Below are 25550 nucleotides of genomic sequence, written 5' to 3'. Positions count from 1 at the left end.
TTTCAATATATTAAGTGTAAATATGGAAATAACTTAACTCTACCTGATAAGACATAATTTCCATTCCAATTTTATCTAGTGCAAAGTCATATGCTTGAGCCATTTTTTCTCTGAAAAAAATGTGAAAGACATGTTTAAGATTTTATTATTTTTTTAAGATTTTATTTTTAAACAATCTCTACATCCAACATGCAGCTTGAACTCATGACCCCAAGATCAAAAGTCACATGCTCGGGGCTCCTGGGTGGCTTAGTCCTTAAGCATTTGCCTTCGGCTCAGGTCATGATGCCAGGATCCTGGGATCCAGTCCCACATCAGACTCCCTGTTCAGCAGGAAGCCTGCTTCTCCCTCTCCCATTCCCACTGCTTGTATTCCCCCTCTCACTGTCTCTCTCTCTCTCTCTCTCTGCCAAATAAATAAAATCTTAAAAAAAAAAAAGTCACATATTCTACCAACTGAGCCAGCAAGCCACCGTCTTAAAGATTTTATATTTAAGTGATCTCTACACCCATCATGTGTTTCAAACCTATAAACCTAAGATCAAGAGTCATATGCTCTACTGACTGAGCCAGCCAGGCACCCAGAAAGACATGTTTTTTAAAAAACAAGTATTTGTTACTAAAATATATCTACAACTAAAACTAAAACTAAGTCTAAAATTTATCTACAACTAAAAAAATATATCTAACACCGACTGGCTGGCTCAGTTGGTAGAGTATTGACTCTTGATCTTGGGGTTGTGAGTTTGAGACCCATGCTGGATGTAGAGATGACTTAAAAATAAAAACATAAAAAAAATTATAACTTCTGATCATATGATCAAAACAGCATTTGGACCTCTGTATAAGCAAAAATATAAAGATATCTTTGCAAGTACATAAAGAAAGCAGTTCTTTTATGTTTAGTCTGTCGATGTCATTAATTTATGTACTTTTTTTTTTTAAGATTTTTATTTATTTGACAGAGAGAGATCACAAGTAGGCAGAGAGGCAGGCAGAGAGAGAGGAGGAAGCAAGCTCCCTGCTGAGCAGAGAGCCTGATGCAGGGCTCGATCCCAGGACCCTGAGATCATGACCTGAGCCGAAGGCAGAGGCTTTAACCCACTGAGCCACCCAGGCGCCCCAATTTATGTACTTTCTTTTGCCTACTGTTTGTGAGCTTATCAAAGATAAAGCCCACGTTTCACTTAACCTTATATCCTTTAAACTGCCTAATCTTGCATGTAGCAGATTCAAATGTGGAAATATCTGGTTCTCTGATTAAGGAGGTAAGTTATGTCTGAAGATATATTAGCTCTGAAGTAAAATTTAGGAAGAAAGAACTTCCTCTTCAATATAAGATAATAAGAGATAATGAGGAAAAGGAAATATAGAATTCTAGTTACAGAAATAACTTGCCTGTTTGTTATACAGAAGATGAGCTATTTGAGAAAGTCCATTACTGAGTTTTCATGAGGATGGATAGGCGGGTGTGAGTCATCATGGGGAATTACGCTACAAGAGAGCTGTCAAAGGCACTTTGAATACGTAGGCAGCGCACTGCACAGTAAGCCGCCAAGAGCAGTGCTATGACAAGTAGTAAGATGCTTTCTGTGGAGTTTGACAACAAGCCCGCCAACAAAGTGACTTGATGTTGCAAATGTAGTGTTTTGAAATAGAAGGGCTTAGGTGATTCAATTCTCCAGGATGAGACTTTCTTTGAAGCACTTGTTCCAAGTTTTACTGACTTCTCAGAGAACCCTGAATTTCTTAAGTCGCTCCAAAATTAAGAGAAGGTGGGACTGACTGTGTGCCTGGAGAGGACTTGTTTTCTTAAGACCTTTTTTTTAACTTACTTGTAACTTGGCAGTTTACCCTTGGTTTCTCGAACATATGAAAGATAACACTTCCATAAATCAATGTGCAAAACCTTCATAAGGCATCTCTGGAATAGCTATAAATACAAGAAAATATTATCAGAATCCACTGTTAAAAAATTCCACATGTACATGGGCAAAATGGAATATTAAAAAAATAAATTCAGCTCTTTTCATGAATTTATCTTCTTAGAGAAAAATGGCAAATTTAACAAATCCCTCCTATTTTCAGTCTAGATAATCAAAATCATTCTGATGATTTTTGCCAGTGGAGTATATTTTCTTTTCTAAAATTTTTATTATGAACATTTTCAAGCATACAAAAAAAGTTGAATAAGTACAGTGAAGTCCTATATAATCACTACCTAGATTCAACAATTGTTACGATTTTAGTTTATTTGCCTATGTGTGTTAAGTCCTAAGTTACACTTCAGCATAAAATTGAAAATATGTTTATGAGGACTCACCTTTTCAACCTTGTCATAATTTTTAGCTTTTATCTAAAGAGAAATAGAGAAAAATACAGAATTAACATTATTGTTTCTAGAGTATTAAAACACCATGCCAGAGTTTGACTAATCTTGCAACTTCATCCCTACACTTTCCAACTAATTCTGCTTTACAAAATAACAAATAAGAGAATTTTGAGGACATGGATAATTATGCATTATAAATATGCCTTATATAAACTGAGTCTACACAGCTTTTCATACAATTATTTGTTGAAATTTTATTTCAGATTTTGTAAAATTATAGTCACAAGGTAGATACAGAAATATATACAAGGCATCCTTGAATAAAGCCTCATGTATCTACTAAAGACAAACTTTACTTACAGCTTTATTTTCCTTGAGTAGCTAGAACAATCTGAGTATGGGAGCAAAAAGATTTGCTAACTTTGACTATAATTACATTTTAGTCACCCAGTCAACCTACTATATTCTAGGCACTGTGGTAGGAACTGTGGCTACCACAGTGAACAAAACATGCATAGTGTCTGTCTGTGTCCTCAGAGGACTTAGAATTTTATGGGGAAAAGTAGTGCCAAAATGGGGGAAATACGGGATGCTTATGGGTACACTTAGGGGGAGTATAAAACTTAGACTTGGGGACGTGCAAAAAATGTCCTGGAAAAGATGAAGATGTTAAGGATGAGGGGTTAGTCTAGTAAAGAAAGGGAGGAGTTATTCCAGGTAGGAGGAGTAACACGTGCAAAGACCAAGGTTAAATATTATTAGGTATCCCTTTCTGAGTATTTTCATCAGATGGCAGGTGGGTAATTTGATTGGTTTGAGACATCTTGGCTTGTGGTCCTTTTCTCTTTCCTGCCTTAAGGTGATGCAGATGAAAATTTTACTTTTTTTCTTTTGCTGGTGACTTGCTCTTTCTCTTCAGAACTTGTAAGATTTCCTCTTGATCTTCAGAGTTCATAAATTTTAAGAGAATATGCCTAAGTTTTGCACTTTGAGCCAGTTCACTCAGGCTTTGGAGTCAGACCTCGTGGGTTTACACTGACTATCCACTTAACCTTTTTTTCCTTATCTGAATAATGGGGATGATAGTGCCTATTTTGCAAGGCCATTATTAAGGACTCTTGAGTTATTGTGAAGCCATTAGAACGCTGCCTGGCAAAGTGAGGACATAATAATTGCCATTTATTATTCTATTAGCATAAATTCTGCCTGGAATTCAGCATGCCCTTTCAAGTTACAGAAACAGGTATCTTTCGGCTCAAGAATTTAAAAAAAAAAATTACTGCCTTTTTTCCATTTGGTTTTTTTTTTTTCCTTTTAGAACTCCTTTTATACGCACTAGATCTCGTTGTTCTATTCTCAAAATCTATTATTTTTACCCTGTCTTTGAATTTTGGTCCAGGTTTAAAACTATTTCTTCCACTATATTTTCCAGGCCAATAATTTAGGTCTCCATGTTACCGTTTTCTTCCATTTGACTTATTGCTATAGTAGTTAAAAAATAATGGGGTTTTGGTTTTTTAAATACTACGCTTTCAATATTGCTGTGTTCATAGTATTTTGTTGAAGTTATTGTCACTCCTCTGCTTTGCTAGGGGCCTGTCCCAACAGTTTCAGTTAACACTCCTTTCTTATTGCTGGATCCTTAGAGGTGTAGCTGTTTTTTCTATTCACTGAAGCTCAGTGTTGGCAGACCTGGGTAGCTGACCCTTTCTCTACCATGACAGCTATGTAGCAGGTGTAGACAGCAAATAGGCTGTTCACAGTCCTTGGGCATAGAACCGAAAAGAAATCTTTGCTCAAGAGTAGGAGGATTCAGCCTGCTGGTTTTCCTCCTTTTCGGCTTCTTGGAGCCACGCTGATGTCAACATCCCTCTGGGGGTAGAAAGGCAGTTGAGGCATTCCAAATAATTTCATGGGTCAGTTTCTTACTTTTTGCCTTAAGTTCTCCACCAGCCATCTTCTTTGAGGCTGCCATAAAACCTGAGGTTTCCTTGCATTCCCCTGCTTGACTCAGTAGAGGTGAACAGGCTGAGTTGAAAGTGGGAGCGAAGTTAAGTTCAAGTGATCAGTTTCCCAAATGCAGATGACAAATTATATACAGTTCTCACAATTGGCCAGGACAACCAACACTTATAGAGAAAATTGGCAAAGAATATGAATAGGCAATTCCCAGAAGAGAAAATGCAAATGGTTAAAAATAATGTGGCAATACATACAAACTTCCAAAATGGGAAAAACAAAATAATAGATATCACTTTATACCAATCAGTATGGTAAAAGCTTAAAAAGGGTATTAACACTACTAAAGTGGTATGAGGAAAGGGAGTTCATCCACTGCTCAAGAAAATATGAATTGTTATAACCTTTATGAAAAGCCTTTGCCAAAATCTATTCAAATAAAAAAGTATACTTTTTGACCTAGCCATTCTGTTCTCAGATCCACCCCACAGAAACAAAAGCACGCAGGATACAATGGTGTTATATACAGTTATTTACTGCTAACTTCGCAGCAGCAGAAACAGTTAACAAAGTAAATGTCCAACAGTAGGGAAATGGTTTAATAAATTATGGTGCATCCATATCATGGACTATTATATATCCATATAAAATGAATTAAAGCTATATGTAACAGGTAACTTGGGAGAGTTTCCCTGTGATTTTATAGAATGAAAAATGATTAAGATATGCATGTAGAATTCATTTTTACAAAACAATGATCAAAAATAAATCTACTTGTACATATCTACGTTTGTAGATGATTTTATGAGTGTGGAGATAATATGGTATACACACAAAATTGGTAATAGTTATAGCAGGCAGAGTTCTAAGGGTAGAAAGAAGAACAGAGACAAGAAAAAAGAGACTGTACATATATGATTTCATTTATGCACTTAAGTTAAAAAAATCTATTTTTGTGTAAGAAATATAAACCAAAAAATCTGCTGGGTTTTTTTTTTTTTCTACATGAATTGGTCCTCTATCTTGGATTCATTATTTATTGTTTCATTTGGTATTACATTCAATATATGTTTGTGGAAAAACTGTAGAATTCTCTGGTCTTGAATACCTGGTCACTCATTATCATTTATTAATTCAACCAATAAATATTCAACAGCCCCTCTCTAGAGCCTATACTGATGGCTATAATGTTAATACATAGCAGCCATAATCTTACTTATTAAACATTCAAATTTTAAAAGTATCAACCTGGGACGCCTGGGTGCCTCAGTTGGTTAAGCAGCTGCCTTCGGCTCGGGTCATGATCCCAGCGTCCTGGGATCGAGTCCCACATCGGGCTCCTTGCTCATCAGGGAGCCTGCTTCTCCCTCTGCCTCTGCCTGCCATTCTGTCTGCCTGTGCTTGCTCTCCCTCCCTCTCTCTCTCTGACAAATAAATAAATAAAATCTTTAAAAAAAAATTAAAAAAAAATAAAAGTATCAACCTGCTTTGGTAAAGCAGTGTGATAAAAATGAAAAGAATTTCATCACCTTGTATCAAATACTGAATTTCTCACAGCATCAGTGTTCCCACTTATAAAACAGGAATGATAAGAACATGTCCTATGAACACTTTCCAAGGATTGAAAAGAAAGCATCTAGATATTCCAGATGTATAAATCATACCAATTAACAAAACTGTGATCTAAAGGGGTATAAACTTTCCATTACATATTCTTTAAATAGAGCTTATATAACCAAATAACCAAAAAAGCAATGTTGTTATAATTGACCCCATTTGAGAGAAAAGCAAAGCTTATGCTGCAGATCATATTCAAGTTCCATTTTGGTAAAAAATTCCACATTGGTGAAAAACCAGCACAAGAACATGTGAACAACCTGCTTACTAGTCCATTTTTGTTCTCTAAAACATTATTATCCTAGGCGTTACTAACTAGTATTTGCACAAAAACATCTTACCTAGAAGTTAAATATTCTTAATATCTAGCAGTTATATAGGCTTGTACAGGAATCTACCTCATAACATAATCTTGGTTTAAATTTTTAAAATAATGAAAGAAAAAAGAAAATAATGTAAATTCTAGATACTGCCTTAAATTTTACACCAGAGACTCTTGCATCTGTCATTAACCAATGGAAAATGCCTCCATTTAATAAGCCAATTATATACATACACATAATTTTACAAAGCTCACTAGAACTTGCTCCTATCTATTAAAAGTAATGTTATGGGGGCACCTGGCTGGCTCAGTTGGTAGAGCATGGAACTCTTGATCTTGGGGTCATGAGTCTGAGCCCCACATTGGGGGGTAAAGTTTACTTAAAAATAAATAATAAAAGTAACTTTATGTAATTTTAAAATGAAACTAACGGGCTCTTAAAAAATTACCTTTCTTTTGTCTCCAACTCTCAAACTTTAATATGCAATCACCTGAGTAGTGTGAACTTCTGGGGCCTGGGTGGCTCAGTTGGTTGTCTGCTTTCTACTCAGGTCATGATCCCGGGGTCCTGGAATCTAGCCCCCCCATTGGGTTCCCTGTCCAATGGGGAATCTGCTTCTCCCGCTCTCTCTGATCCTCCTCCCTGCTTGTGCTCTCGCTCTCTCAAATGAATAAATATTCTTAAAAAAAAAAAAGGAAGTGTGGACTTATGTTTTTTAACAGGAATCCCAAGTTAGCCTAATGCAAAGATGTTTTACAGTGCATGGGTTTATACCAAAATATGAATAACTTATGTGTCAGTGTGATGAAATGATGATTTTTTTCAAAATTTCTAATGTGGTTATATTATTTTTATAATTTAAAACATTATTATAAGAAAAAATTAAGGATAATTTCTAATCCATATTCCTCTGACATACCTACTGTTTATCATATAATTACAGTATTACTTTTTTTGATAAATCATTTGAATTTTACCAATACATGAAAAGTTGCTGTGGAGGGACACGAGTAAAAATTTTTTTTTAAAAGATTTTATTTATTTGTTTGTCAGAGACAAGAGAGCGCACTAAGGCAGGGAAAGTGACAGGCAGAGGGAGAAGCAGGCTCCCCACTGAGCAAGGAGCCTCATGTGGGATTCCATCCCAGGACCTTCAGATCATGACCCCAGCCAAAGGCAGACACTTAACCAACTGAGCCACCCAGGTGTCCCAGGAGTAAAAATTTTCTAGGTGTCAACTTCCTAGGAGTCATTTTTATTTTATAAAGGGGGGGAGAGAGATAAGTGGAATACTATCAAGATTAATTAAACTTTAAATTTAATTGAATTTGGGGTTATTGGGGTTACTGGTTATTTGGGGCAGGGTAAAACAAGTATAACACTGAATAAACACAGATCTATCTCTAACACTTTTGAACACTTTCCATTTCCAGTCATTTCTTAATTTCCACAGTTATTTCCCAAGCATTCATTGAATGCTGTCTTTTGGAACTAAAACTATCCTCTGGGTAATTACTGGACACAATGATGACTTACAGCAGATTATTTAATTTTGCAAAATATAAACTGGGTCAGAAGTGAAAAAAAGTTTAATAAACCTTTGACTAACTGTGGTAACATTCATTTTTAACAGGTTAGATTAACTATGCCCTTACCTGGAACATTTTTATATGGAAATCTAAAGGAGCTCCAATATTTAGCTGTTCAAAATTAAATTAGTTTTTTCTGGCTGATGTTGGAAAATTTTTCATATTTCACTGAACGTTTTATAAAAAAGTTTGGTGTAAATGCCTATAAAACTAACATTTTTCTTATCAAATAAACCCGTATATATCAACAGCATTTTGACCTATTTCGCCGAATAAAAATTTTTTTTTTAATACCTTGGGAAAAGAAAAGAGATCCCATAACATCAGAATATTTAAAAAAACATTATTTGCAAAATTGTCAATTATAATAATAATTGTAAAATTAATTTTAAATGGTTCAAGAACATATCTAACAAATAAACCCAAATAACAGGGTAACTATGAATAAGCAAAACAATCTAAAAGGAAATCTTTACATACTTTTTTTAGGTTTTTACATAGTAACCAATTAAGAAAAGTCAGTGCTTATGGTTTGGTTTTTTAAGATTTTACTTTTCTCTACACCCAACATGGGTCTCAAAATTACAACCTGAAATCAGGAGTCTCATGCTCTACCAACTGAGCCAGCCCAGCGCCCCAGTGCTTGTGTTAAGACACAACTGGGCTATCCAGCAGAGGCAGGGGTAGGCCTCATCTCAAGTGAATTTTCATGGCAGTTGCTTATAATAAAGGATGAATAAATGAATTAATTATAAACCTGTATTCCTAATTTGTTCCCCACATCTTTTTCAAAGTAAAGCACATGTACTTTTGTGGAATTTAAGACAATATAAACTGAGTTTGAGCTACAGAATTTGCCTTATCCTGCTTGTCTTAATTATCCAAAGTTTGGGGCTCTAAACCTGAAAGTTGAAAGCAAATGGCATCCTAATTATAAACCCTATCTTCCAATCCTTTACTCTTTCCCACTGCTCTCTAATCTTATATCCAGAGAAAAAGTCTTGGAAGATTACAGAATATAAGTAGTTTTTAAGGAATGTGGGAAATACTGAAGAATGACACTTTAAGATAGACCAACAGTTTTCAAGTTGTTGGAGTAGCTGCAAAATATTCTCCTTTCCACCACCCAGTCCCAATATCAGCGAAGGACTGTCTTCAAATAAATTCATTTTTATTTAAAAAATAATGGCATGTCTATGAGGCAGGCTCTTTTCTAGCACTGGAGAGAGTGGTAGATTAAGTTTTGTAACCCGTGGAGTTCTATTTTAGTGAAGGAGCCAGGTAAATAAAGAAACTAGGTAGTTTTAAATTTTTGTTCATCTATACTTCCTATTGTTTCCTATATTATAGGGTATTATTTCTATAACATAACTTTTGTATTAAATGTAGTTACAAATGTATGCCAACATACACATATACAGATTTAGATAAACCTGTTTATGTCCCATAAATTTCAGTTCTCCAAGCACTTAAAATATGTTGCAGAAATATGTTAAACATGAGTGGAAAGTATAGACCACTGTTATAGTCTCATTAGGATTGAAATTAAAATGTGCTAAGCAGGGGCACCTGGGTTGCTCAGTCAGTTAAGCGTCTGCCTTCGGCTCAGGTCATGATGCCAGAGTTTTGGGATCTAGCCCTGCATCCAGACCTGCTTCTCCCTCTCCCTCTGTCTGCAGCTCTGCTGTGTGTGCTCTGTCAAATAAATGAATAAAATCTTTAAAAGAAATATGCTAAGCAAAAATATGATTATCTTCAGTTCTAGATTAAGTTTACATTCATTTCAATACTTCATACTAACCGAATTAAGTATTAATTGACCTTCCACTTTTCTGAACTAACTAAAAAGTATCCTCGGGGCGCCTGGGTGGCTCAGTTGGGTAAGCATCAGCCTTCAACTCAGGTGATGATCCCAGAGTCCTGGGTTCTGGCCCTGCCTTTGTCAGGCTCCCTGATCAGCCGGGAGCCTGCTTCTCCCTCTCCCCTCACCTGCTCATGCGCATGTTCTCTCTCAAGTAAATAAATTAAAAAAAAAAAAAAAAAAAAAGAGTATCCAGTGTGTGCATAGAATTTATGAAGTGGATATGAGAACAGGAAACTGAGCTCTATTAAGGAGCTTATAATCTACTTGGACACATAAAAGTAATTACTGGAAAGAACAGAGGACTACCTTTAAATTATTTTGTATAGGTTCCATGTCCTATAAAATTCAGAGGAAAATGAGTTCTATGCAAATTGGAGTTAGCAAGGAAAGTTTCACTAAGCAGGCGAAATCCAGGCCATTAATAAGAAAAAAGGTTTGTATAAATCATTGACACGAGTTTGTGGAATTTTCTGTGAAACAGTGAAGACATCCACAGGAGAAAGAACATGTACTAGGAAAGCAGCATGGCTAACTGTAGTAGAGGTCCACTACAAAGGGCCTAAGCAGAGTTTAAATCTGATGCACAAAAAATTGGATGTCACCAATAAGGAACATAAACAATGGCTCATCAGTAGTAGGGTGGGAGGTGCAGGTGAGGAAGACTGTGGCAGCGTTAATGCTATGGGATGAAGCCAGCAGGCACTAGCTGACAAAATAATAGCTAAGAGGCTGTTGCTGTCATCCTTAAGTAGCCTGAATTTGGGGGAGGGGAAATAGGAAGAGAAAACCAGTAATATAGAGGGAAGAGCAACAGAAGTATTTTTTCATGAGAATAAAAATAAAAAATGTTATGGTAGGTGTTGTAAAGTTTACTTTTTATTAGATTTAATATGAGATGCCCATACAAAGGTACCTGACTAGAAACAACTTAGTCAGGAGATAAGGTATTTGTTTTCAAATTAGACTGGGGATAAGGAATCTGTATTCTAGTCATTTGTTTTAAAAGAACATACATATATATACCAGAGTGTATAATGCCTAAGACATTAGGTATATTCCCTAAAGCAGAGAAAAAGAACAGAAGCCTAACGAGTATATAAGATAAGAGAAAAAGGACAAAATCCCATCTAAGTAGTTAACATTGTAAGAAAGGGAACTGGTGAACGGTAGGATACGCCACAGGTCAAAAGGAATGTGGGAGTAAAAAAGATCAGTGGATGTGGTAATAAAATTTATAGCTTATCTATTACAAATTTAAAATTAAAAGTTGAAAGAATTAAACTTGTTGGAAGTTGAAATCAATACAAAATACTGCTAACACTAGCAGCATTTATTAAATATTTAATGTATGTTAAGCACTAATCTAGCAAGAGTATATAGACATATTAACTCATTTAATCCTAAAACACCACTCAAGTAAATAAAGTACTATTTTTATTACTTAAAGATGAGAAAACTGAGAAGGTTCAGTAATTGCCCATGACTGCACAACTGAGAGCTTAACAACTACGCTCTATATTGCTCTTTAGCAAGATCTATGTATGAGGGTGTTCACTGAAAAGACTGCTTCTAATACACAAATTTGGAACCTTAAATGACCAAAGGCAGAATGACTAAATTATGCTTTGTCTAAACAATGGAATGGGGTATACATATGTACATAAAATTCAAAAGCAATGATACAGATTTATAATACTAAATAGAAATATTGTCAATATTCTAGTTTAAAAGTGGAATTTAAAAAATACACACATATTTGGTATGTTTACCCATCTACTTATCCTCCTCACCACCACCCCTAACTCTAGAGTGTAAGAAACATAAGCTAAGGAGAAATGCACACAACACTGTTATCACTGGGAGAATTCAGAGTTGTTTCAGTTCCATATTTCCATAACACATTTTCTATAACACAATTTTACTGCAGTAAAGAGTTGGAGAGAAAATTATAGTTGATTTGGGGCAGTGAATTCTTCTCAGTAATGTACTGGTATTTTTCTCTGGTTATAAACTTCTCTATTTTAGATTCATTTTTAAATGCTCTGAAATTCTCAGCCAGGCCTACAAAGCTAAAAAAGTTGAATAAGTGATAGGTAAATCAGGCAAAATTGACTTCAACCAAAACCACCAAAGCTAAAACTTTCAACTAAATTTTTTTTTTTAAGATTTTATTTATTTGTTTGACAGACAGAGATCACAAGCAGGCAGAGAGGCAGAGAGAGAGAAGAAAGTAGGCTTCCCGTGGAGCAGAGAGCCTGATGAGGGGCTCAATCCCAGGACCCTGGGATCATGACCTGAGCTGAAGGCAGAGGCTTTAACCCACTGAGCCACCCAGGCGCCCTTCAACTAAATTTGATTTTGCCCCAAATACAGGGCATTTGTCAACAATCCTCACTTGACATCTATAGACACAGCCTGTTTTTACTTAATGTCTATAAAATCTTTGCTCCCGGGAAAAAATATTTTGTTAACATTATGCCAAACATTATTTTTGAAAGAATATCCTTCAAATTTTGAGTAAGGAAAATAGAGCAGGATATTTTACTTTTTGAGAAAAGTAATTTGGTCTTAAGTATCAAAAATCACTTATTATCAATGGGCTCAATTGGTTTTGCTACTCTAGCACCATTATGCCACCTCTCCATCATTCTCTCAAATCTGCCTTGTGGGACAGAAATTCTTACATTAGGGGCACCTGGGTGGCTTAGGCAATTGAGCATCCACTCTTGATTTCTGCTCAGGTCATGATCTCAGGGTTGTGAGACGGAGCCCTGCGCTCCATGCTTGGTGTGCAGCCTGCTTGAGATTCTCTGTCTCTGTCTCTCAGCCCCCTCCCTTGGTCCCTCCCCCACTCACTCTCGCTCTAACCCTTCCCCCACAAAACCCCAGTACATTAAAACTGAGAATGAGAAATATGTACAATCGTTTGAGATCTTTCAGCTAGTAGGAATGTCAATAAACCAATTTTATAAGCTACTGATCGCAAAAACAGTATCGATTCCAAAATATGCACCCTGAGTAATGCTTAAGCAGAAGTACTGATTTTCTTCCCTCAAACGTCTAACAGTTTCTTTCCAACCTATTTATATACTGTTTTCTATGCTACCTTAGTTTTCAACTTTTATGAATTGTACTCTTAATAAAATGAATACCCCTCCAGGCTAACTTAAAAATACTATTCAGTAATATAATTTCTCTAGCATTATTACAAGAACTTTATTTATCACCTTAGAAAGTATCTTACTCCACTTATTTGCTGAGTTAATCTTCCATGAGTATAGTTATACAATTTTTTTTAAAACATGTGGAGTGGAATTTTTTTTCCCCAATAATCTCTACACCCAACATGGGGCTCAAATTCAGGACCCAAGAGCAGGTCACATACTCTTCTGACCAAGTCAGGTACCTCTAAAAGTGGAAAAAAAAAAAAAAGTGGAAAACCATTTACTTAAAACTCTTTTTACTTAAAACTCTTTACAATTCTTTCTTCTCTTAATATATTTCTCACTACATATGCAATTTCACAAATTGAGAATTGCTATTTAAAAAATTAATAATTATCATGAGACAAAAGCCATAGTCCTCTACTGTGAATCATTCTAGTTTCACTAATCAATTTCCTTCCCATTTTGATAAATTCATAACAGTATACCATTTTGCTTGCCAATTTTCAATGACATCATAATTTTTTCCATTAATTTCCATTTTTCCATTCATTTTATATATGCTTTTACATTGCTAAATCAAGTATAACATTGATACTAGATATGTAGTATCATGGGTAATGCATCATGGACTTTCCTAAAATCATTTCTGGAAAACAAGATTATTCTTCCATAAAAAAGTGGAATAAATTTAGTGGATTACATTTCTCTAGTTTTGGAGCAACTTGCCTACTATTCAATTTCCTTATCAACAGATTTATGAACGTAGAAAAAAATCCCATTTCTACAAAACTTACACTGCATGCCTCAGTCTAAAATATTACATTTTTTAAATCAGTGCTTCTATTCAAATACTTTTAATTTTAGACCAGAAATTATAATTAAGTTCTGCAGCTCTGCCCTTCATATCCTTCTCATTAAAAAAAAAAAAAGCCCAAATCAACATTTGTATGACTCAACTCTAGCTTTCTCAATCCTACATGCATAGTTATTAAAATGACCTAATTCTATTCTGCATCTAAATATATGCTAACCAAATAATCTCCCAATCATCTTTTCCACCAAATTTGTACATTTATCTAATCTTTTCCTCTCTATTCCTGGGCAAACTATACAGTGGCCATTACTACTAAAATTTGGAAGCAATTTAAAAGGCCCTTACCTGGCTCATTTGAAAGATCATGGCAGCAACTTTTGATAGTGAAATAGCAATTCTAAATAGTCAATCTGAAGAAATTGTAATAAATGTGTAAAGGTAAAATCGTATTTTTTAAGTTTCTTATAAAGCAAAAAAACGGAAAACGATATAATGTACAACAGTAAAGGACTGGTTACATAACATTATCTAGAATGGACTACTTTGGCTTAAAAGCAATTTGGTATAAGTAACACATGTAGAAAATCTAAGTTATAAAAAGTCTTAAGATTTTACACATAGGTACACATAGAGAAGCCAACAGTGGAGTAAGGTAGTAGCAATACGATTTTTTCCCTTTAAACTTTTCTAGCTTTTCTGTAACAAACATGTATTGTGTTACTCTTTTAAAAAAGAAAAACATAAGTTTTATTTTCCCTTTTAAATAATGACAAATTTACTATTCCTCTCATCTCTTTCCTCTTAACTTCCATTTATTTGATGCCACTTCATTATGCTTGACCTTTAAAATTGAACCATTTCACTCCAAAATTTTTATTCACCTACATATTTAGCTTTTGTGACAACTGTATACGAAAGCCTGCTATAAGAACTGTATTTTTTCAGTATTCCATTGGCTCATATGAAAATGAGTCATCATTAAAAAAATCCCACAAAGGCACTGACTTTCACCAGTTTATTTTGCAGCACCTAGAATAGTTCCCAACATAGAACATTCAATAAACAGTTGCTAAATTGAAGTTACTTGTGGAATTAATATTACACTAACTTAAATATCTATGGAACTATAAAAATGTAATGTGTAACTTTTATAAAAAGCTATGAGTTCTATAATTCTTGTTAAAACTTGATCTGGGGGTGCCTGGGTGGCTCAGTGGGTTAAAGCCGCTGCCTTCGGCTCAGGTCATGATCCCAGGGTCCTGGGATCAAGCCCCGGGTCAGGCTCTCTGCTCAGCGGGGAGCCTGCTTCCTCCTCTCGCTGTGCCTGCCTCTCTGCCTACTTGTGATCTCTGTCAAATAAATAAATAAAAATCTAAAAAAAAAACAAACCCACTTGATCTGAAAAACCCAACCTCCATAAAATGGTTTAGAAAGAATATTATACTGTCAGTCAATTTAGAATAACAATTTTATAAAATAGATTAAGGACTGACTAAAATGCTAATATGGATTTTGAAAGTAGATTTTTCACATGGCTTAGACAATTCCATGCAAATACCCAAATCAATTTTTTCATTTATTCTTTTTTTTTTTAAGATTTTTTTTTTTTTAATTTATTTGACAGATCACAAGTAGGCAGAGAGGCAGGCAGAGAGAGAGAGGAGGAGGAGGCAGGCTCCCCGCTGAGCAGAGAGCCCGACTCGGGACTCGATCCCAGGACCCTGAGATCATGACCCGAGCCAAGGCAGAGGATTCAACCACTTTTATTTCCAATTTAACACTGCTTCAAATAACCACCTGAAAGATGAGAAATTGGGGCTCTGACGTGAGGTTTAAATAAGTAGACATAACTAACCAATTATAAAGAAATAAGATTGAGACCTGAATCTTCTTCTTCTATGATGGATATGTTCCAAAATTCAAATTCTGGTTCTAGTTTTATAAGTTAAGTCCTACTTTAAAATTTTAAGTATTTATTATCTCCAAAATGTTTATAAAATAACCTAATAGGTACTTAAATTTTAAAACTTTTTTCCTTACTTCATAAGTTCCTAAGTGACTTTCTCAAAGCAGGCCTATAAAGGCTTAAGAGAAGTATGCCCTATTTTTCTGCAATTTATATAGTTTGAAATGTTTGGCTTATATTTTATATTTTATCTCCTCGAAATACATGTTTGTGAGGACATTTCCCAAAGTGATACCACCAAAAGTAAAGAATTAAGCTCAAATTCTACATGGAACGCTGCCATTAAGGTTTCAGGGGACAAGAAAAAAGGATTATAGTGGCATTCTTGTTATACAAAATAGACCCCCACTGTGCTCACTTAAATGTAAAGAAAGCTGAAGGGGGAAAAAAGCTGAATAGGAAGCTCTGGATCAAGATAATATTTTAGCTTATAAATGAAGTCTGGAGGCTCCTGTCATCTAATAAACAGATGGTCATTTTTCCCAGCGGATTCTAACACAGGTCTATTTTTGTCTGGGCTTTACGTGACAGGTTAGTGCAGCTGTCAGATTATCAAAGTTTGTGACACATAAGAAGTAATAGGAAAATAAGTTTCCTACTGCTCAGAGTCTCTAAGAAGCTGAGCTGACAGCCCTTTTCTAACCACTACCTAAATCTAAGGGAGGACAGAAGCCTGGGACAGGACCATTCCTGCCCCACCCCCATGCCCTCATCCAACAAAATGCACACAGACAAGGCATAAAATAATGTAGAGATGGACTTCCAAAGTGCTACATTTGAAAACCCAGACTTTATAAGTGTTTAGTTACCTCAACAATTGGGAAAACTAATTTAAAAATGTTTAATATTAAATAAATCAACAAGTAAAAAAGTTTTACGTTAAATAGTACAAATATAATCTATGTAATATAAAATTCACTTCAAAGTGATTTCCATAATTCTTAAAAGTGCCTTCATGGTTTTGATGCTTGTTTTTAATTAATAGCTCAAGAAAATTTATACTGTGAATCAAAACTGTTCTTCACAAATATTTTATAGTCAAATCAATTTAGGGGAAAAAAGCAAGTAACTAACAAAAGAAGTATACCCTTACAAAATCTTCTTAAAGGGGCACCTGGGTAGCTCAGTCATTAAGTATCTGCCTTTGGCTCAGGTCATGATCTCAGGATCCTGGGATGGAACCCCTCATTGGACTCCTTTCTCAACTCCCTAGCTGGTATTCTGCCTACTTGTATGTTCGCTCTCTCTGCGTCAAATAAATTAATCAATTAAAACAAAATAAAAAATCTATTTAAAACTATTATCATTACATTCGGGTATTTGAATTTTCTCACGTTTTTCTAATGTTGAGTTGCAAGAACATAGCTCAAGACGTGAGAAAAATAACTTGTAAACATAAGATTTAAATGGGAAATTACAGGGTTGATCAACTAAATGAAAAGCTAAGCACAAAACATGTATTTGAAAGAAAAGTATTGAGAGCAAGTCAAGAACACCAAAATAACAAAGAAAAATATTGGCTTTTCATCTCAGAGCACATTTATCATTTCTTCCAATTTGTCCCTGAGAAAAACATAAGCAATCAAGAGAATATACTATTTAACTTTTATGTCAAAATTACTTCAACTTTTAAATAGCAAATTGTGAAGAATCCCTTAACTCCCCTAATATATAATGTTTCTGCAAATAAGAAAAAGCAAAACAGAAAAATGTGGTAAAGGTATCATATCAGGGCTCAGAAAAAGAAATCCAAAGTCTTTAAACATGCAAACATGCTCAATCTCATTCATAAGAGAAATGCAAATTAACCACACAGAGATTATTTACCTATAAATACTGGCGAAAGTTTTAAAGTATAGTAATATATTGCATTAAGAGGATGTGAGGAAGTGAAGTTTTCCAAGGATTATCAATGGGATTTTAAATTGCTACCACCTCTGCAAAATTTGGATATAGAAAATTCAAAAAAATCCCACACTCTTTGATCCAGCAACTCCTCATCTAGAAACTTCATCTACAAAATATTCACACAAATGGAAATGACATATAGAAAGACATTCAACGGGGGTGCCTGGGTGGCTCAGTGGGTTAAAGCCTCTGCCTTCGGCTCAGGTCATGATCTCAGGGTCCTGGGATCGAGCCCCACATCGGGCGCTCTGCTCAGCAGAGAGCCTGCTTCCTTCTCCCTCTGCCTGCTTCACTGCCTATTTGTGATGTCAAATAAATAAGTAAAATCTTAAAAAAAAAAAAAAAAGATGTTCAACGTTCAATGCAGTAATGTTCGTATTACAACAAGTCTGGGAAGAACCTAAATATCCCTCAGTAGAAGATGGGTTAAGCAAAAAAAGCACTTGTTAAAAAAAAATTACTTTAAAAATTCATTTTAAATAATTAAAAAAAAAAAGCAAGTGCAAAACATAAGAGGCAATTATTCATGTAAAAGTACAAGAGAAAAACATAGGCTGAACATATTTCACTGAGAAGATGGGTGGCTCAAGGACAGGCAGATGAAAAACCTTTCACTGTAGGCCTCGTTAGTAACTTGGATTTTTGAACCATATTTTTACAAAATATATGTACTCTAAAACCCTAAACAAACCCTCCAAATACTCTAAAAATGTACAAAAGACATGGGATATGTATTATGCACACAGAAATTAGTCTCCCTATTTCACTCATTTTTTTTAATTAAGTAAAGCCCTTCACCCAACATGGGGCTTGAACTCATGACCCTGAGAACATGAGTTGGATGCTCTACCAACTGAGCCAGCCAGGCAGAAATTAGATGTATAATACTGTTTAACTATTTAACTAACAATATATTTTAAGACAAAGAATTACTTTTTCAACTTCTAAATACTTATTAGAATTTAAGCATTTTAAAAAGAAATCTATCACAAACTGATAAAGTACAGAAGTATTACCATAAAAATTTAACTCATAATTTTCAAACATAAAAATGGTATTAACTAATGAAATAAAATACTGGTATAATTGAAGATTATTTAGAGTGTTTTATCAGGTATTAATAATACTTAACTACTATTGAAATGATTACAAATGGATAAAAATATGACTGAAAGTCAACACTCACACTATTCTACACAAACTTTATAAGCTTTGGCACTAAAGCAATGAAATAAGATTTACCAAATTTATATGATAAATAAACATAAAATTCATAATTGCTTTCTTTTTAAAAAATGAAACTAAAAATAAATATTAACTACAATTCTAATAAAGGCCCACTGAAGAGAACTTTCATTACAACAGAATGAATTTGGGGGAGAAAACTTATTAAGAAAACAAATATTCAGGGTAACCTCATGGATACTTACTTAAAATTCCTTATCATGTATTTTTTTAAGCTTGAGGAAACTCTCTATATAATTGGAAATGTCCAAAAGTATGTATCTTTGACGATGCTGATGTTTTATTTATCTTGCCTAGAATTTCTTTCATCTCCATAAAGATTTTTTTTCTGGATATAGAGCTTTGACAACTATTTCCTCTCAGCAAATTGAAGTGCCAATTCAAATGTCTTCTGGCTTCCATTGCTGCTGTTGGGAAGTTGTTGATCAACCTGCCAATCCTTTGCTCATTTGTCTTTTTGTAGATAGCTGTTGCTGTGATTTTTCTGGTCTTGTTTTCTATGGTTGCATTTTCATGTATCTATGTGGAAATTTTTTTTTTTTAATATATTTGGGATCCATTGAGCATCCTGAACTCTGGAAAATTAGTATTTAGCTCTTCAAATTGTGCTTCTGACCAATCTCTCTTCTACTTCTGAAACTTCAATTAGACACATTTTCACTCTATGCTTTGTGGCTCTTAATCTCTTTCATATTTTCTATCTCATGGTTTTTTAAACTCTAATCTGGATTTCTTCAAGTCTCTCTTCAGTGTGCCTAATCTGTTTTAACTCAATTCAACCTTAACTGAAGTCTTTGCTGATCTTTTTCTGCTGTATGTGGATTCCTTACATGCTGTTTTTAATAATTGAAACCCTTTTCCTTGGAAAAATATTTGTGGAGATTTTTTTTATGGCTTTTGTAATGAAAGTACATTCTTCCAGAAAGGGTTTGAGTAAACTTCCTGGTTTATTAAGAGCCTAAACTCAGACTGAGTCCACCCTACATTAATGGGGTTTTGTTTTGTTTTTGAACCACCCAAGTGCTGTTTATTTTAACCACAAATCCATTCAAAGGCCAACTCTGCTCTATTGTTATCAGGACTTCCCCATTCCACTCTGGTCAGGATCACAGTAAATGTCCTCCGTCTCCTCAACTTAGGCTGATAGCACAGAGTTTTTTCTGGTTCACTGTCATCCTGAGTATTACCTACACAGTTTTAAAGGGGAAGAATATTTTGAGCAGACTTGGGCTCCGATTTTTGTTGCCTGAGCCCTTGGAAGCATTAACAGTTGCAGCTTGTGTTCTCCCAGTGTGGCAAAGACTCTCAGGATAAAAACAACTGAGGTATTCTGCTTATCTCCCAGTGTTCCTATTTTTGTTTTTCTGTGTTTGTTTTGCAATTAGTTTTGGCCTGGCAAATCCTTACTATCAGTTCTTCCATCAGGCTTTTATCAAATTCAGTCCAGCAGTCTTAGTTGCTTTCAGTGAGAGTTGATCAAACAAAGTTCACCATACTACCCAAATCTTCAATATGTTTCATACTATCTAGCTTTCAAAAAACTTGGGAAAAAAAAAGTACACAAACTATCTTGAAAAGTAACTTAAAATTTTAAAATCCAATGTTCACCAAAACACTGAATCCCAAAGTTTAAAAAAAATATATAGAATTAAACAAACCATATATTACAGAATTCCCAAGTAAGTGTAATTCAGTTCTCTGAAACACTTCATGAATCCAGCAATTTGAGTTTAATGTTTGCTATGCCCAAGTAAGTGAAGCTTGGGTGAAAATCACAAAAACAAAAAGTAAAATGATAACTAGTATTTAACACAGAATTCTACAGCTTTTTTTTTTTTTTTTAAGATGAAAGCTAGGGTAATCTTTTATATTTATTTGTCTTTAAAAATAAATCTATATAAAGTTGTTTATGGATTAAAAAGGACTTTATGTATTTCAATATTTAATATTTTAATATAGTATTTTAGTTTTTGCAAAAAGAATTCCCACTCATCAATCAGATGCTGGCATTGTGTACATATATATTAGTCAAAGTTGTGAAGGAAGGCGGGGAGTTAGAATGTCTATGCTTTACTAATTTGACAAAACCACCTGTGAAATCTCATAAATCAACATGTGAAAACTCAAGTTTTAATCTTATAGATACACATACAAATGTCTCAGAAATTTCACTCCAATATAATACTGCCAAAACTTTATTATAACTTGCCAGGAATTTATTTTATACCAAGTTTTAAAGTTTTATCTGCAACTATTTCAGAACCAGAAGCAATTTTTTTGTTACTTCAAAATGGTAAGTCAATTAGTAATACCCTTTAAATTGAGTAATTCTTTAAAAACATTTTTGTGTCATACATCAAGATAATTCTAAATAGCAATAAAGCTTAATCTATGATACCTAATCATCTCAGGCTATCAGACAAAAACATTTCCTTTGCATTCTTAGATAAACTATAAGAACACCTTTTTTAACCTGTTAACAGTAAAGCTATGAGATGTTTAATTTTATAAAAAAGAATACATTTTGTCATAAATTGGTACCATACTCTGATTCTTAGAAATTAAAATTCAAGGGGCACCTGGGTGGTTCAGTTAAGTATCTGCCTTCAGCTCAGGTCATGATCCCGGACTCCTGGGATCGGGCCCACACTGGGCTCCCTGCTCAGAAGAGTCTGCTTCTCCCTCCCTCTCTACTCCTTCCCCCAAAACTTGTGCTCACTCTAATAAATAAAATCTTTTAAAAAATTGAAATTCAAGTTGTAAAACAATATAATCTCAATTTTACTTCCTACTGCAATTTTTCATCCAACAAAGTACCACTGTATGTCAAGTATCATTCTCAGTTCCCGAAACCTAACAGAGTACAAAAGAGAAATTATAAACACAGTAAGTATTATAGGTGAAAAAAATAAGAGGAAAGATTTGAGTTTTGGTGAGTTGGGAATGGGGTGGCAAGTTTTCATTCAGTAGCCATAGCCGATCTCTCAGTGAAGATAACACTTTTTCTTGCAGATTTGAAGAAAGCAAAAGATTTACTTAAGCAGCTATATCTTTAGAGCAGACAACAGAACTAATTTGTAAAGAAAAGCCTGGAGGTGGGAATATGTCTAGAACAAATCAAGAGACTTTACTACGTGAATTATCTACCATACAGTTATCAAGCACAAAATTTTATACTGAATCTGGTATCCCAGTATTTATCCCTCATATAGACTAATTAAAAACTAATCAACCTATCTGCATTTGACTAATAAGTGATGTTTAAACAAAATTTACAGATATGAACTCAGTTAAAATGTACGAACTTTGTTATTGCTATACCAAATTCCACTTGGAAGAGAACCTTGGTTATTGTAATGGTTTTGAAGGTTTCAGAAAGCAGCCAAGCCCAATCAAGAACCAGAACTCACTAATTCAGTGATCAAAGTTGCAGTATAACCCTCAATTACTCTTACAGTTATAAAAACACTATTTCATGTAATACCATTCTAAAATGGGGCACCTGGGTGGCTCAGTCGTTAAGCGGCTGCCTTTGGCTTGGGTCATGATCCCAGGGTCCTAGGATCGAGCCCCACATCGGGCTCCCTGCTTAGCGGGAAGCCTGCTTCTCCCTCTCCCACTTCCTGTACTTGTGTTCCCTCTCTCGCTCTCTAATAAATAAATAATATCTTTAAAAATATATATAGATCATTATCACATCAAGATAATTATTAATGCTTCCCTCTTTATTAACTTAACATACTGCTATAAGTAGACAATGCTCCCATCCTAACAATTTTTGGACTTTACGAAAATTTGGAAACTTAGAAACTGGCACAGCTTTACCAAAAATATGTTTGGAAACCAGCTGTTGTGCTTTTTTCTTAATTTTAGCCTGTCTATGTATTCCAAAAATATTCACAAGACATCAGGATATGAGTTCCAGGGTTTTCCTAAAATAAGTTTCAGTAAGTGTAAGTGGCATTTAAAAATCTTGGTTAAATGTCCCTTTGGTTCAACTGTCCCTTTTAGTGCACACTTGCACATTAAACTCCATGTTTAACCAAACTGAGGTAGTAAAGTCTCAAGTTTCTTTCATTAATAGAGTTCATAAAACGAATGAGCAATCTTTTTTCCTGTGCATAAGTCAATCTAGAAACTCCATGTTACTGAATAAGCTAGACACTGTTATGTGGTATCCTAGGACTGGCATTTAGTAAAAACATTTTTACTTATGGTGAAAACTTTCCTAGGAACCAAATTGTTTAAAGCAAGCGCTCAGGGGCGTCTGGGTGGCTCAGTGGGTTAAAGCCTCTGCCTTCGGCTCAGGTCATGATCCCAGGGTCCTGGGATCGAGCCCCGCATCGGGTTCTCTGCTCAGCAGCGAGCCTGCTTCCTCCTCTCTCTGCCTGCTTCTCTGCCTACTTGTGATCGTCTGTCAAACAAATAAAATCTTAAAAAAAAAAAAAGCAACCACTCAGATTTTATCTACCTGTAAAAAAATAACTAGTGTCTACCTTTGTAAAAGGTTTTTTTCTCCCCCCAAAAGAACATTTGGCCAATTGTTACATCTTCCTCAAGCTATCTGAAGACTATTTCAGGGAATAAAAGGTCTCATAGCTTCTTAAATTCTCTTAAGTCTGAAATGCCAAGTAAAAATTAATGAAACCAAAAGAGGATTTCTAACCAACATGTAGCTTTCTTTGAAAAGTGAAAAGGAAACTTCCACTCAGTTAACATCTAAATTTATGTAGGCATGACTTAAAACAAGAACCCAGAATTATGTTCTCTCAACTTGCTGTTTTCCTAGAGCAAAATTACATTCACCTTACTATTTTAGCCATTAAAGTTTTAGATATTCAGGCTTTTCCCTCCAGTTCTACTTTCTAACAGCTTGGGTGCAATTATTACCTATAGAGCTCATATGTTTTTGTAACTAAGAAATACTTCAAGTAATAGTCATAAGTCATCTATCTGGTCATCTGTTTGAAATAGTGGGAAGGATTAGAAGTGAAATTCAGCTTACCAACTATCAAGCTGTTTCAACTGCTCAAATAAAGCAATGTTCTTTTTTTCTTGCCTCTATTGAGGCCTTAGCACTAGTGGTTCCCTTTGCAGGGATTCACAAATTTCAGGCCTGTTTAGAAATCTTGCTGTTCTACATTTCCTGGACCAAACTCCCATATTGTTTTCTCTATCATAGCACCTATCAGCCATGTTTCTCTACAACAAACTATAAACTTGTTCACTGAGATGTTCATAGCATCTTGGTGTCTAGCATCCATTTATGCTAGAATTAACTTGAAAGTTAATTCCCCCATCTTCTCCTGATATATGAAGTGAAAGCAGGACCTGAAATAACATATTTTCATGTATTTTGTCGATAGCCAAATAAAAACCTATGAAAAATATGCCCAGTGATTTTCTGAGAATCTGTAAATTCAATAGTCAATTGTACTACAGAAAAAGAGTATAAGATTTTGGGAAATTTTTATGAATATAACCCAGGCAAATACATCAACAGACATCTGTTAAGTCTTCATTCTAGTAAACATCCACTGATTCAGGGTACTTTTAAAGAGCCCATATATAAAAATACTTGCCAAAGGGTTTGCTAGTAAAATTCTGCATATTTTAATCTGCACATCCTTTCCTAGAAGTTAAGCTACAGTTATACTTCTCTCCTTATTCAGAAAGGATTAGAATAAACACCACTGTATACACTGAATTTCTACCGTTCTTCAATTATGAGAAATTTAAAACTGCAAAATTATAGTCAAATAATTTGAACTTTTACATTTCATAGATTTATTTAGGATTAATTGAGCAGTATTAGGAAGATGAAAAACAAGATATTACAGTATTCAGTGACATAGACTGGAGATGTACTCAAAAATATTTAACCTTCTAAGTCTGATAAACTATAAGTTACCAATAACTGGAAATACTGGCTCAGTTTCAATAACTATGACTTTCCCATTAACTACAGAATATTCTCGGAGTCCCTGGGTGGCTCAGTCATTAAGCATCTGCCTTGGGCTCTGGTCAAGATCCCAGGGTCCTGGGATTGAGCCCCGCATCCGGTTCCCTGCTCACCGGGAAGCCTGCTTCTCCCTCTCCTACTCCCCCTGCTTGTGTTCCCTCTGTCTCTGTCAAATAAAACCTTTTTAAAAAGAAAGTTAAAAAGGAAAAGTTTCATAACTTTTAAAAAGAGCACTAAATGTTGTGCCCCTCTGACTTCAATTTTTCATGAGGTTTTTTCCCCCATAACTTCAAGTACTTTAAAGATTTCCCCTCCAAAAAAACCCATACACACACACACACACACACACACACACACACAAATAAAATAGTCTATCCTACCAGAAAGACTTATTTTAGCAAGACTTCCACACTTCTATGGAAAGAAAAGGTTAACTGTATAGTAAGCAGATATTCAAAGGCTAATATTCTTCACTAAATCCTAAATTCTGGTCTTGATTTAAGAAAATTCCATCCTAATAAAACTCACTGCTCATTAAGTAGAAAGTAAAAAGTACTATTCTCATATTAATGTTGAATATAGTTTTAAAGACCATGTCCTTACAAATTAAAAGTCCAGAATTAGTAAGATTTCTGTTAGTGTTCAGAATTCCTTTGTTATCTGAAATTATATCAAAATACCTAAGGTTAAACTTTTTTAAAACTGTGAAAGGTAAAAATACACAGAGTAACAAAGTAGAATTTTAGAATATGTTACAAACCGTAAGATGAAGCTGCATGGAAGTTACTATACCATGCCAACTTC

At 34.7% G+C, this 25550-nt stretch overlaps 1 protein-coding gene across 1 annotated transcript in view; it reads right to left on the bottom strand.

Moving 5' to 3' along the window:
- The window catches only part of LOC111149507 (cleavage stimulation factor subunit 3), a 68658-nt gene that overhangs the window by 16340 nt on the left and 26768 nt on the right, over nt 1-25550 (bottom strand). The window contains exons 4-6 of the mRNA XM_022506603.1: nt 2324-2356; nt 1836-1933; nt 44-110 (exon numbers count right to left, since the gene is read on the bottom strand). Of these exons, the coding sequence (XP_022362311.1) occupies nt 44-110; nt 1836-1933; nt 2324-2356 (198 nt within the window). The remainder of the gene's footprint in view (nt 1-43; nt 111-1835; nt 1934-2323; nt 2357-25550) is intronic.

The sequence above is a fragment of the Enhydra lutris genome, unplaced genomic scaffold, assembly GCF_002288905.1.
Source record: "Enhydra lutris kenyoni isolate GAN:26980312 unplaced genomic scaffold, ASM228890v2 scaffoldscaffold22, whole genome shotgun sequence".
In the NCBI taxonomy this organism is placed as follows: Eukaryota; Metazoa; Chordata; class Mammalia; order Carnivora; family Mustelidae; genus Enhydra; species Enhydra lutris.
This window is presented reverse-complemented; position numbering and strand designations above follow the sequence as displayed.